Source organism: Epinephelus moara, chromosome 6 (assembly GCF_006386435.1).
Source record: "Epinephelus moara isolate mb chromosome 6, YSFRI_EMoa_1.0, whole genome shotgun sequence".
In the NCBI taxonomy this organism is placed as follows: domain Eukaryota; kingdom Metazoa; phylum Chordata; class Actinopteri; order Perciformes; family Serranidae; genus Epinephelus; species Epinephelus moara.
In genome coordinates this window covers 23,917,161-23,929,476 of record NC_065511.1, presented here as the reverse complement: position 1 = coordinate 23,929,476, position 12,316 = coordinate 23,917,161, and the positions used below count along the sequence as shown (strand labels likewise).

Sequence of the window (12,316 nt, the reverse complement as noted above, 5' to 3'; positions counted from 1 at the left end):
GATTTATAAAGCTGGCACTTGTTTTTTTTGTAGGCTTGAGTAGTTATGACATAAAGTCAGTCTTATACAATCACAGAAAGTTAGATATTGGCAGAAAACTTCCTTTGGAGAGAAAAATGCAGAAATTAGACAGAAAAAAGCAGAAGTGGCACACCGGTCTGTCTCATGTGGGCAATCATGATGATCTCAAACACTTAAATATGAAACAACCAAGAAAGCATCCTTCAGTGTAAAAGACTTTGCCATTTTGACAACATACCAGTAACTTCACATGGGCCACGTGCATGTTAACACTACACACATTGTGTGGTAATGTGGAGCAATCAGCAAAAACCTCCGTCACTTACCATACTTAAGCATCAGGAACCTCGGGGTGATGATTGACAGCAGAGAGGAGTGTGGAGTGAGGAGGAGACAGCCTCTCTGGAGAAAGACACAAACTGCCAGAAATCCGGACACCTAAAGCAGAGGATCATGGGAGCTCTGAAAACAAAATACTACAATTTAAATATTGATTCTGACTGTTATTTGAACGAGTTACCATAAATGATTTGCCAGTGTATTCTTACCTCTCAAGTAACACACAGGGAAATCTTTTGTAGGTGATACACATACAGGTGATACATAGTGACACAGGACAGCAGATGCTTCTTTTTCTTTATACACAAGAATGACTGTAATATCTTGTGTAAAATCACATAGATATAAGTGACTATAATTTAAGTGGACAAACAACAAGCATACTGCACAGGGAGGACTGAAAACATTTGTAAAATATAAAGTAATACAATACCTTTGCAATGAATTCCAGCTTTGTTAAAAGTTTAAACTTCATAATTACTTGTGTCAGAGAGCTGGACAGATCTTTTCATATAACTGGGTTGTCAAAGCAGTAAAGACACAAATACTTTTGAAATTGGTGCTACATGACCGGAGAAAATAGAGGAAAAGGTCTGCAGCGTTTGCTTTAGCTCAAGAGGGAGAAAACCAACAGCTACAGTACTAGAATACACTGCACCGCACTGGACCAATACACACTCTGCTGGTGGGTGTTGTAACAGTAACAGAATCTTGTTTCATATTTTATCAGCACTGCCTGGTTTAACCGTTTGATCTGTTTTTAAGCCTCCGTTTCTACAATACAAGAAACCGCATGGCGCCCTCTTCCTGTTCACAAATTCTTGTATTACAGCCAAACACTGCACTAAAATGATGGTTCCCAACTGGTGGGACACGGTCCAAAAGTGGGTTGTGGGTCCATTCTGAATAGGCCGCAAGTGACTCGTGAATGTGTCCCATTTGAAAAAAAACAAACAATAATAATGAATATATTTAACTGTGTGGTCCTTGAACTAATGACTATGGAGAAATCTGGACCCTGTGACTGGACCAGTTGGGAACCAGTGCACTAAAATATATTTCTGAAGACATTTTTAGGGGAGAAACAGGCAAAACAGTAACAGAATCATGGTTTTACTTGATCAGACGTTGAAAAAGAGTGAGGGGTGGGACTTCACCACTTCAATAGAAATTTTCCCCAAGTGCTTTCTACCAGAAAGGGATATCTTTGTTACAGTTAGAAAAAAAGGGCTTTCTTGGAAAAGGTATTGAAGAAAACGTCTCCCATGGTGGTGGGAAGCATACGAATGGATATGGAAGTACAATCTGTAGTTTGAGTGACAGACAGTGAAAATCTGCTGCAAACTTGAGCTGATGGATAAGCAGGGAGATCTGGGCGCTGGGAAGATGGAGGGACATTTACCACAGCTCATCTGCACATACTACTCACACTGTTCTGATACAAAGCTGGTTGAAAATCAGCAAAGCATCCCTTGAACTATAGATGAATTTTTGAGACTGTAATTTGTGGTGTTGTTTGAATATAATAGTCCTGCACAGACGCATGGTCTTGAGTCAACATCACTTTATCACAGATTTCTTAAGATGGATTGTGTTACACTGCATCATCGTTCCTGTTTTTGTGCACATCCCTCGAGTGCCGACACTGACACCTAACAGCAGGGCTGCTGCAACTTTTAATGAAGAAACAATGTGTTGTGTTAGGTTTTTCAAAGGTCTAGCTGCAGACAAAAATAGAGGAACAGAAATGCTTTAGCTGGTACTGAACTTCCAATAATAAGCAATGAGAATTCCTCTGTTACTAATTTCTCAGTAAATAAAGTTGTTTTTAGTCTTTAACAGTGTGCTGTTCAAAATCCAACAGAAATAAACAAGCTGCTATGGTTAATACGTCCTAAGATCCAGAGCAACACATCTACTGTGGCAATAAATTATGGAGTAACACGATGGTGTCATCTAGTGGCAAAACTCTGCAAGTCTGCAGTACTGAGTCCCTTTCCACTTTCAAATCCCGTCTGAAAACACACCTTTTCAAGCTGGCATATTTGTTCGGATTTAATGGTGACACACATACAGAGACTTGCACTGATGATGATTTTATTATGATGATTTTATACCTAATATTTTTAATATGATTTTTGTCAAGTCATTTTATTAAGTGTTATTGTATTAGTTTGATTTTATGATCTATGGATAAGTTGCTGCTTGTTTTTTAACTGAGTCTCATAAGGTGTCCTTGAGTGCTTTGAATGGTGCCCATAAATAAAATGCATTATTATTAATATTATTATCAGTTGTAGTAGTAGTAGTAGTAGTAGTAGTAGTAGTGGTAGTAGAAGTATTATTAAGTCAAATAAATGGCCTGGCAATAGAGACCTTTATTGTAAAATTAGGTTTCATCACATCACAATAAACATTTTGCGTATTCAGAGTGTATTACTGGTCGGCTGTACAATATACTGCAGGTTAAAGCTGAAATTTTGTGTGGGAAAAAAAAAAAAAAAAAAAAAAAAAAGTAATTACTTAAACACAGATTCTGACCAAGACTGTTTTGTTCACCAGGTTTCTAAATACATTGAGCACACTTAAACAAAACTAAAAGCAAAAAGCATACGGCAGATAAAACACATTTCCTTTAAATGTACAGTTTTTCATATAAAAACACATTTTAACAAGTAAAAGCCAGAAAAATCTATAGACCCCTACAAATCTACATCAGTAGCTGTATCAGCTAACTGAAACTACATAAAAGTAAAAAAAAACAAACAAACAAAACATTAAAACCAATTGGACCATGTTTACTCATCAAGATTTAAACACCTTCACAGAGAATTATTTATCACCTTGACTTTCACATCTATAAGTAGGATTCTGTACATGCTAAGGCACTTGTGGCAGCCACAATGTTTTATACATGGAAAGGTGCATGACATCCCTGTCCAGAAAAGTATACAAAAAGATTCAGTATCAATTCATGGTCAGTTTACTGTAAATTAAGAAGTATAAAAATCAGCACTGCCAGTTATCGGTTTGACTAATATTTACAGTCTTAGAAATCATCTGGTCCAGAGCTGCACTGTTGGACACGTTGCTCACGTCATGGCTGGTTTTACACCACTAGGCTCTCCCGACTCACAGCTCCGTTCTGTAACACAAGAAAGGTTTCAACATAAATGAACTACAGAAACAAGCATAAATCCTAATTTAACAGGGATAGGTGACCCAACCAGTCGTGAAGAATAAGGCTGGGGATATTCAATATTTTTCTTACTGTCAACAAATCCAGCGAAAAGACCAAAATCAACAAAGCATCTCTCAATCTTTTTTCTGACTTCCCTGCTCTGTTTGTCCCTCAGCTCCAAGCTCATGCTCAAGAAAAATGCAGTATTATTTTAATTATCATTTCAACAACTCCCGTTGCCTAAAGGTGCGGACACACCAAACCGACATCAAAGAACTGGCGGCAACGAAAGCCAACTGTTGCATCGTCTACGTCCCCTCACGTCGCCCTGTGTCAGTTGCATCTGAACACACTACACGGACTACATCCGACGGCCAAGTAGCATGTACGTACTGCGCCTGCGTGAGAGGTAGCTGAGTGAGAGAGTGGTACATCCAGTCAGCCGAGGGGTTTCCTATCTGTGCAGACGAGCACCGCAGCACCTCCACGGACTATTACATCCAGATGGTCCCGGTGTTTCCTCCACCGGCTCCACTTCACTCAGCTGCCCGACAAACCCGCTGCTTCTCCCCACTTTAACCTGAATAACAAACCAGGGCTCGGTGCTCTGGTTGGATCCAAACGGAGAGCCGGGGCTAGCTCAGAGACTAGTGGAGGCCAACTAGCTGTGCTTCCCTCCGGTCATGCTGCGGCTACCACTCCCCGGTTTGTTATTCAGGTTAAAGTGGGAAGAAGCAGCGGATTTGTCAGGCAGCTGAGTGAAGTGGAGCCTGAGGAGGAAGCACTGGTTACCTGAACAGCCAATTAGAGCGATCTCTCTCACCGACAAGCTCCACCGCCGATTCAACATGCTCAATCAGCTGAAAAGCTGCCGCCGAAGTGCCGACGGTGCGGGACATATTGCAAAAACTAGGGTGACAGGCGCTCACCGACGGCCCAACTTTGGTCGACGGCCAACTGTCAGCTTGGTGTGTCAGGGCCTTAATACAGCCGTAGTTTCTGACAAACGTTACTCAAACAGGAGTCAAAAGTGCATTTGTTGAGGACTGTTTTCAGCCATGGATTACACACCTTTTTGTGCTGTTGAGTATTCACAGCAGCAGGATGGTGTATGTCGGACTGACTCAAAATAAACTACAGTGTGTCTATGATCATAATCGAAGGAACATGTCAGCTCATTGATGTGTTGGCACAGATATAAATTTTTCAAGGCGTTGGCTACATGGGTAATTAGTTTGTAGATTAGTAGACTTTGTTGACAGTAAGGAAAATAAAGAATATTTCCAGACTTATCCTTTAATCTAACTGCTGAAGAAGTAATGTGGCTTCCTCATGGTGTGTCCCATCACAGAAGTCATAACTTTGATTGTAATAATCACAGAAAATTAAATATCTGTGTCAGACTTGAGGACTTTAAAGGACAGGGTCACACATGTGTCTTAAAACAGTAGTCAGGTGCGTCTATGAACACTGAAGCAGGTTTTGCTTTCCTCTACAGCCGTCAAATTTTCTCCACAGTTCCATTCAAATGTAATTCCTTATATTTGAATTTAATACTCATTTTTAATGCTCATATTTAGTCTACTATTCTACTATGTACCTATACACTGTAAGCACAGGCTTATGCACTGCCATTGACACCATCAGCATGTGGTTGTTACAAGTTCTGTCCACTAGAGGGCTTTCGAGTAAACATTTGGAGTTATCAACAAGTGCTAAAAATAATGATGCGTGAAAGTAACAAAAATTAATTGATGACAATGGAAGTCATTTCAATGCATGAGCTGGAAAATGAAGCAGTAAAAAATGGATGTGAAATGAAAAAAAGAGCATTTGATTAAAACAGTCAGTGATATGACTGATTAATCATTTTCTCCATCTTACATTCATTATTCATCATCATGAGCAGAGATCTGACTGTAACCACAGTCTGAGATTCTGAGACTTACTGTGCGTTCCAATACCCATATTACCATACTATTTAGCATGCCAGAAAAAACAGTAGTATGTCCCAATACATAGTATGTCAAATGCATACTTTTCTGGCTATTCTGACCCACAATCCTTTGAGCGATAGATGCGTCACATCGGCTGAGCCCCAAAACGCTGACTGCCAACTGTCAGGAGTAGGAATGGTGATTGACAGAACCTACAATGTATGCAGTTATACTTAAAATTTAAAACAACATACATCGCAAAGTAAAAACAGCAGAGCTCTTTCGGCTGACTCCAATCTCTGGCGAGCTCGGTGAACGGCTTTATGTTTTAGCACTAATAGATATTAGGGGGTATGGGAAAAAATTGATACAGCATAGTATCACGTTATTTTTGTGTGGCAATATCATATCATCACACAGTGCCCGGTACCCAATTTTTTATTATATACATTAATAATATTACAAATACAAAGTAAACTTCAGATAGCCTAATAGATTAATTCCATTAGTTGCCTTTTCAGTCCACTAGATACATTTTGCTGCTGCAAATAAACGGCTGAAATGAGATGAACGGACTGAAAATTTTATTTTATTAGATAAAACAGATGTTGACAAAGTTTCCTTTGGGGACATAATTTACAGTTGAAAAAAGGTGATAAATTGCAATTTATTTTAGCGCAATGCTCTGCATATTGCAACATATTTAAAATCACAGTAATATTGTATTGTGACTTAAGTACTGTGATAATATCATATCGTAGGTCCTCTGGTAATTCCCACCCCTAATGGATATATGAGAAAGAGGGTTAAAGTTTTTGAGAGTGTTGAGAAAGAAATATGTCCTGATTGTGTGCATATTGCATGCAACAGTACATAGGCTACTTTTTAAGAGCAACTGCAGTACCTACTAAAAGTAAAAAAGTATGTGATGTGGAACGCAGCCTGAGTCTTGATGTCTGTTCCTTGTGTACAGACTGAGCTGAAAATAAGCTTTTATGTGCTCTGCCCCCTCACTTGGAACAGGGTTCAGTAAGATTGAAACTAAGGGTGCTTTCACACCTGCCCTGTTTGGTTTGGTTCAATTGAATTCAAGGCTGTTTGCCCTCTGGGTGTGGTTCGTTTGGGCAGGTGTGAACACAGATATCACACTTGGGTGCACACCAAAACAACTTCTTGAAGAGGTGGTCTCCGTCCGGTTACAACCGAACTCTGGTGTGAGAACGTGTTCCGACCTCGATCTGAACCAACTGCAGTCACATGACACATTGTTTGGGTTAAACATGAGCATGTTACAGTCCTGGAGGATTATTAATGTGCACCTCCTCCTGTACTGCCTTAATATGCACATTCAGCACATCCAATGCATCAAAACATTGTTTTCTAGTTGGAGCCGCGCCTTGTTTTCAAACTGTATGGTTTGACTAAAATGAATAATGACAGCAATATAGTCCACGATGAGCAGCGCTAAATTCAAACTGCGTAGTTGTCCCTCCATTGTGACATTAGAAAGTGTCACATTTATCTTGCAAGTGTACTCTTCTTCAACGTTTTATTTACTTCCTGGATTTTTCCCGCATGGAAATTCTGACCAATCAAGAGCAGCTTTCTCACACAAGGCATTTTATCTGGTCCACTTGTAAATGCTGCCGTGAGAACGTGAACCAACTCTAGGCAATAATGCAACTTTCTGACAGAATTAGTCCCTGATTCAGACCAAAGCAAGTGAACCCTAGGTCTGAAAACACCCTGAGAGAATTGGTACCTGATTTTAAAGCTCTTACAACAGTGAATATCGGTATTAGTACTTGTCATTGAGCACAGGTATTTTAATATTTCTAAGTGTCACTGCACATCATCTATGTTTTTTTTATTCTGGTTATTGTTGTTTGTCTAACTTTTTCTGATGCTGCTGTCTTGGCCAGATCTCCCTTAAAAAAAAAAAAGACATCATTGATCTCAACGGGACTTACCTGATTAATCATGGGTTAAATTAAAAGAAAAACTGCCATATATCATTTAAAGAATGTGGCCTAGGCTGGACATATCAAAACAATGGAGAAATGGAAATGATAAAATGCTTACAAATTAATAATTCAAGTGTTGAAATTCATGTTAAGTGAAAAACAGAGAGGAGAACAATGGATGCAACATGAAAAATAAAGGAACAAATTATCAAGTGATATGATTAATTTGTCTATCATTCATCATTCACAAAACCCAAGTGACATTTATCGTTTATGGCAACTATTTTTGTTGCTATTTTTCTGGGGACTCCCTGGAACTCCCAGTGCTTTGAAGTCATTCTGTACATTCACAAACAATCACTGAGCTGTTTCGGAGTTTTGCCGTGACTCACCTTGCGAAGGTTGCCTTTCTTTGAAGATGACACACTTTCATCTTCACTGTACGGTGGAGGCGGAGGAGGTGGGTAGTCGTCACGGCGACCGGGGTGTCCAGATGGTGGGATCTGGGGAAGTGGTGGGGGCCCACGTGGCGCCCTCCCCCGATCTGAGCGGTCGCTCTCGCTGTCCAGCCGCTCCCGGCTGCGCGCCCTCTGCTGCTCGCCCATCTTCTTCCTCTCCATGGCTTCTCGCAGGAAGCTGTCATCATAATCATCTCGCCTGCCCCTGGCATTGCCACCAGCCCGGCGATCCCTCTCCAGGTCCATCAGATCATCACGGCTGCGGCTGCGTCTCCCCTGAAGGCCACCATAGCGCCCTCCATCTCCTCTCCGACGATCATCAGGGGAGTAGTCACGGCGCCTGCGGTCGTCAAAGTCGCGGTTGTTACCGCTGCGGGCGCTACTGCTCCACCCATCATCAGAGCTGAAGAGACAGAAAGCAGCACATTGAGGGGAAACAGGAAAATTTAGAGGATGCTGAACATATTTTAAGACAAGTTTTAATTCAGATTAAAATTCTTTGTTTCAGTTTAAACTAAAGCTGAAGTTGAAGTTAAACCCAGATGCTAGAAGTCACCTAACTATGGAACATCTGAGGTTTGAGCTGTATTGTCCTGTGTGTGCAATAAATACTACTAAACTTTGAAAAGCCACAGTAAAGTTGAAGCTTCTAGAGTCCAGTTCATACCAAAGATTCACGACGAGACAAGCTGAAACATGCAACTGTAACATTATAAAAACCTGCCGGTTCACACCAATGCAACTAGATGAGACGGTGTATCATCTTAATGCAACAACTCTCTGTAGCTCAGCTCTGATTTTCACCTTTTCAGGCTGATTTTGTGGCTGAATATAATTTGAAGCTTCTTAAAATATGACTACGGATAGTGATAGTGAGATACTGGCTACAGTTGCATTTGTAGTAGTGATGAAACAAACAAAACAAGCATCAGATGGACTGTATTAATCATAAATACACCACAATAATATTAAAAACCAGCCATATTAATCAATAGTCAATGAGAATGCGTGTGTGGGGCATAAGCACATACAGCGAGCAGCAGCAGCAACCAACCATGACGACAGAAACAGGGGGCTCAGCAGGGCCGGAGCAAGCAAACATGGCGCCTATGGCCATTTTTACTTCACCAACGGACTTCACTACAGGCTGATTGGCTGTAGAGACAGGTAACATGCTTTATGTTCTAAAGTCAGCCGCCGGCGATTTGAGCAGCGGAGGTGCAGGTGACACCATCAGCCGGCTTGAGTCGAGCTCAATTGTGACTGCCAATTGACACCACTTCAACTTTGCTCTGCAACGTTCCAAAACAGTTTCATCTCGTCACGAATTTTTGGTCTGAACTGGGCTTAAGAAAGTCGGATAATTTTGAAGCAAGGGAACATATTTGGAAAAATAGAAATAAAATGGTGCATAACAGGCGTGGCCAGCCAATTTGAACGTAGGGGCAAAGCATGAAAAATAAAAGAAATATATCTTGTGCACAAAACAGTTGACCAAAGAGTGGACTGGCATTGTGTGTGTGTCTCTGAACAAGGACGATGAATTACAAGCACACAATAAAAAACATGATGTACTGTATATGCTACAAACAAGAGCCATCAGCCATCCCTTATGTACAGAGTAAGCATATACCTATTTTAAACACAGTTAACCTGCAGTGGAAACTTTATTTGAGGAATCTGCAGAGAACAGTAAAAATACAGGCTGGTCTACTGCAGTTAGGATGATGAATGCAAAGCCTCCTTGTGTGTCTTTTGCAAGCTAAATTTTGCAGCCTGCCCCCCTAAATATTTAAATATTTCATAACTATTTGTATAACTGCATCAATTTAAGGCCCATTGCTGTTCCCTCTGTATATAAATGATATCTGTGCCTCAGCAGAAAACTGCGAAGCACATTTTTATGAAGATGATATAGTTCTTTATGCTTGTGTGCCATCTGTGGTGGAAGCTGTGTCAAATCTTTAATGTGCATTTGACTGTGTGCAGAAACCCTTAGAAAACCTTGGTCTGGTTGAAATGAGTTTAAAACTAAATTCATGCTATTTGGAAGGTCAAGGAAGTGTGACTGTGACGCCTGAATTGGACTCACATTGAATGCATTACAGATCACAATCACCTTGGCACCTGGCTAGATGACAAGCTTTCATTTCAACCACACATGCTTGAGCTCACAAAGCAGGCGAGAGTCAAACTGGGTGTGCTGTACAGAATTTGGTCATACTTCTCTGTAGAAAGTAGAATGACAATTGTTCAATCAATGTCAGTCTTAGACTGTGGTGGTATTTTGCATATGCGCGCAGCTCAACCCACACTAAAATCCCCTGATACAGTCAACCACAGTTCTCTATGTTCTTACTTGAATTAGTTTTTGAGCTCACCACTGTGAACTATATCAGTATGTGAGGTGATCTTCTCTCACTCTCATAAAAGAGAAAGGCACTGCGTCCTTCTTGTTTATAAGGAAACTTCTCTCTTCAAAATCAAATCCATTTCTCATCACACAAGCTCACAGAAATGTTTATCTCTTAGAACTGCTCAGATTAGTACTGAGCTTGGTAAATTAGCTTTAAGTTTTTTCGCACTAAATTAATGGAACAAGACAATAGAGGTATTGAAATCAGACAGGTATGTGTCAGTAGATGATTTTAAGTGTATGCTAGATGATATGGTTGTTGTACAGTGTTCCTGCTTTGGTTAAGTCACAGACAGGATATTTTTTACAATCGTTTATTTTCTACATTTTATTGCTTTTGGTGTTGTTGTGTATCTTTCATTCATGGCAGATTTGTTTATTATTTTGTCTTTTTCTTGGTTTTATTGCTGTTTATACTTCTTGACAAACGCTGCTGTTAGTTATTTGTTTTTATGGCCTTCTTCTATCATCTTATTGCAAATGCTATCATATATTATATATCCTTCCAACCCACTGAATGTGAATTCAGGGCACTGCTGTAAAAGAGCTTCATGCTCAGTCAAATTTCCCTGAATAAACAATGGTTAATGATGATGATGATCTTTTAAACTCATGTTGTTTGTTAACGTCCACTTCTCAATGCCTGCTCTCATTTGTCTTGTTTTAATGTAATGTCACATCTGCCCCAATATATTTATATTTTAAGCTAGAAATTAGCATTTTGGTTGTCTGGAGGAAGCCATTTCACAATAACTATGGTTTAACTGATTAAGTGATGACTGTCAATAAAGTAGGTGGGTGTGACATGAGGTTTATTCAACCACAAATCACAAGTGTGTCAAGTAAGAAAAGGTGGTGGGTGGTTTCGATGCAGCTCAAAATGAGTCAAAATAATGCAGTCATCATTTTGACAGTAAGATCTTGTAGGGAGCAGGTTAAACCACTGAAACTACTTATGTGCTTTTACATTTTAGTTTGGGAAGATCCACCTACTGCAGAATCTCAAGTGGAAGGCCTCTGTTTCTGGGAATTAAAAAAAAAAATTAACTTACTGAAGATTTCACTTTTATATTTTTGGTGCATCACCTTCAAAAATGGGAGAATGACTTCTAAATATTTAGAATGATAACGCCTTATTCTCATATACAAAATACGTAAAAGTATAGTAAGGATTAGCATCAGCATTTGTATAACCTTATTCTCTAGTAATGCCTCATCAAAACCTGACTAACAGTCATATATTAATGTTGCATATTATTTTCACATTTTTTTTCCTCCAAATTAAACATACATTAAAAAATTGGCTTTTTTTAAAAAAAAAAAAAAAAAATTCAAATTTGTGGCTAATACTGCTTGTAATGGCTCAGTTACACTAATATCAGGGTACATGGTCACTAATTCATCAAGTATTGATATTGTGATTGACTGCAATATTTATTCATTTATTTTTATTTTTTTAAACATTACACCATGGGATAAAGTTAAATCAAACACTTCTAGAAACTGTATATTAGGGCTGCACGATATTGGAAAAAACTGATATTGCAATTTTTATTTTTATTTTCCAATATATATTACGATATTAAAAAATACAAGAATTTTCACCAGATGACTTAAAGTAAGAAAATTTAAAAAATGGTGGCGGGGCTTTTACTCACCACAACTGCAGAGGCTACCAGCTTCATTTGAAACAGACTACATTTTAAAGGGGCCGTTATTTATTAATCCCTTTTTATCTTTATATTTTTACTTTTTATCCGCTCCCATTTACATATACATACTTATATATTAGGGCTGGGTATCGATTCAGATTTTCCAGATCGATTTGATTTGATTTTCAAGGACTCAGTTCGATCCGATTCACAATTCGATTCGATTCAATTCAATTCAGTTCAGTTCAATATCGATTCAGTCAAGTATATTTCAATTATGATACAAAATTTGTTTGGATATTAAGATATTTTCTGAGAACTAACGAAGTATATTTAACAAGGAACCCT

General features: G+C 39.1%; 1 protein-coding gene across 2 annotated transcripts in view; it reads right to left on the bottom strand.

Annotated features, from left to right (window-relative positions):
- Positions 1 to 2,716: 2,716 nt before the first annotated feature.
- The window catches only part of lsr (lipolysis stimulated lipoprotein receptor), a 36,282-nt gene continuing 26,682 nt past the window's right edge, over positions 2,717 to 12,316 (bottom strand). For both annotated transcript variants that reach the window (XM_050046574.1, XM_050046575.1), the window contains 2 exons: positions 7,835 to 8,303; positions 2,717 to 3,505 (listed from right to left, as the gene is read on the bottom strand). In XM_050046574.1, the coding sequence (XP_049902531.1) occupies positions 3,470 to 3,505; positions 7,835 to 8,303 (505 nt within the window). In that variant the 3' untranslated portion in view covers positions 2,717 to 3,469. The remainder of the gene's footprint in view (positions 3,506 to 7,834; positions 8,304 to 12,316) is intronic.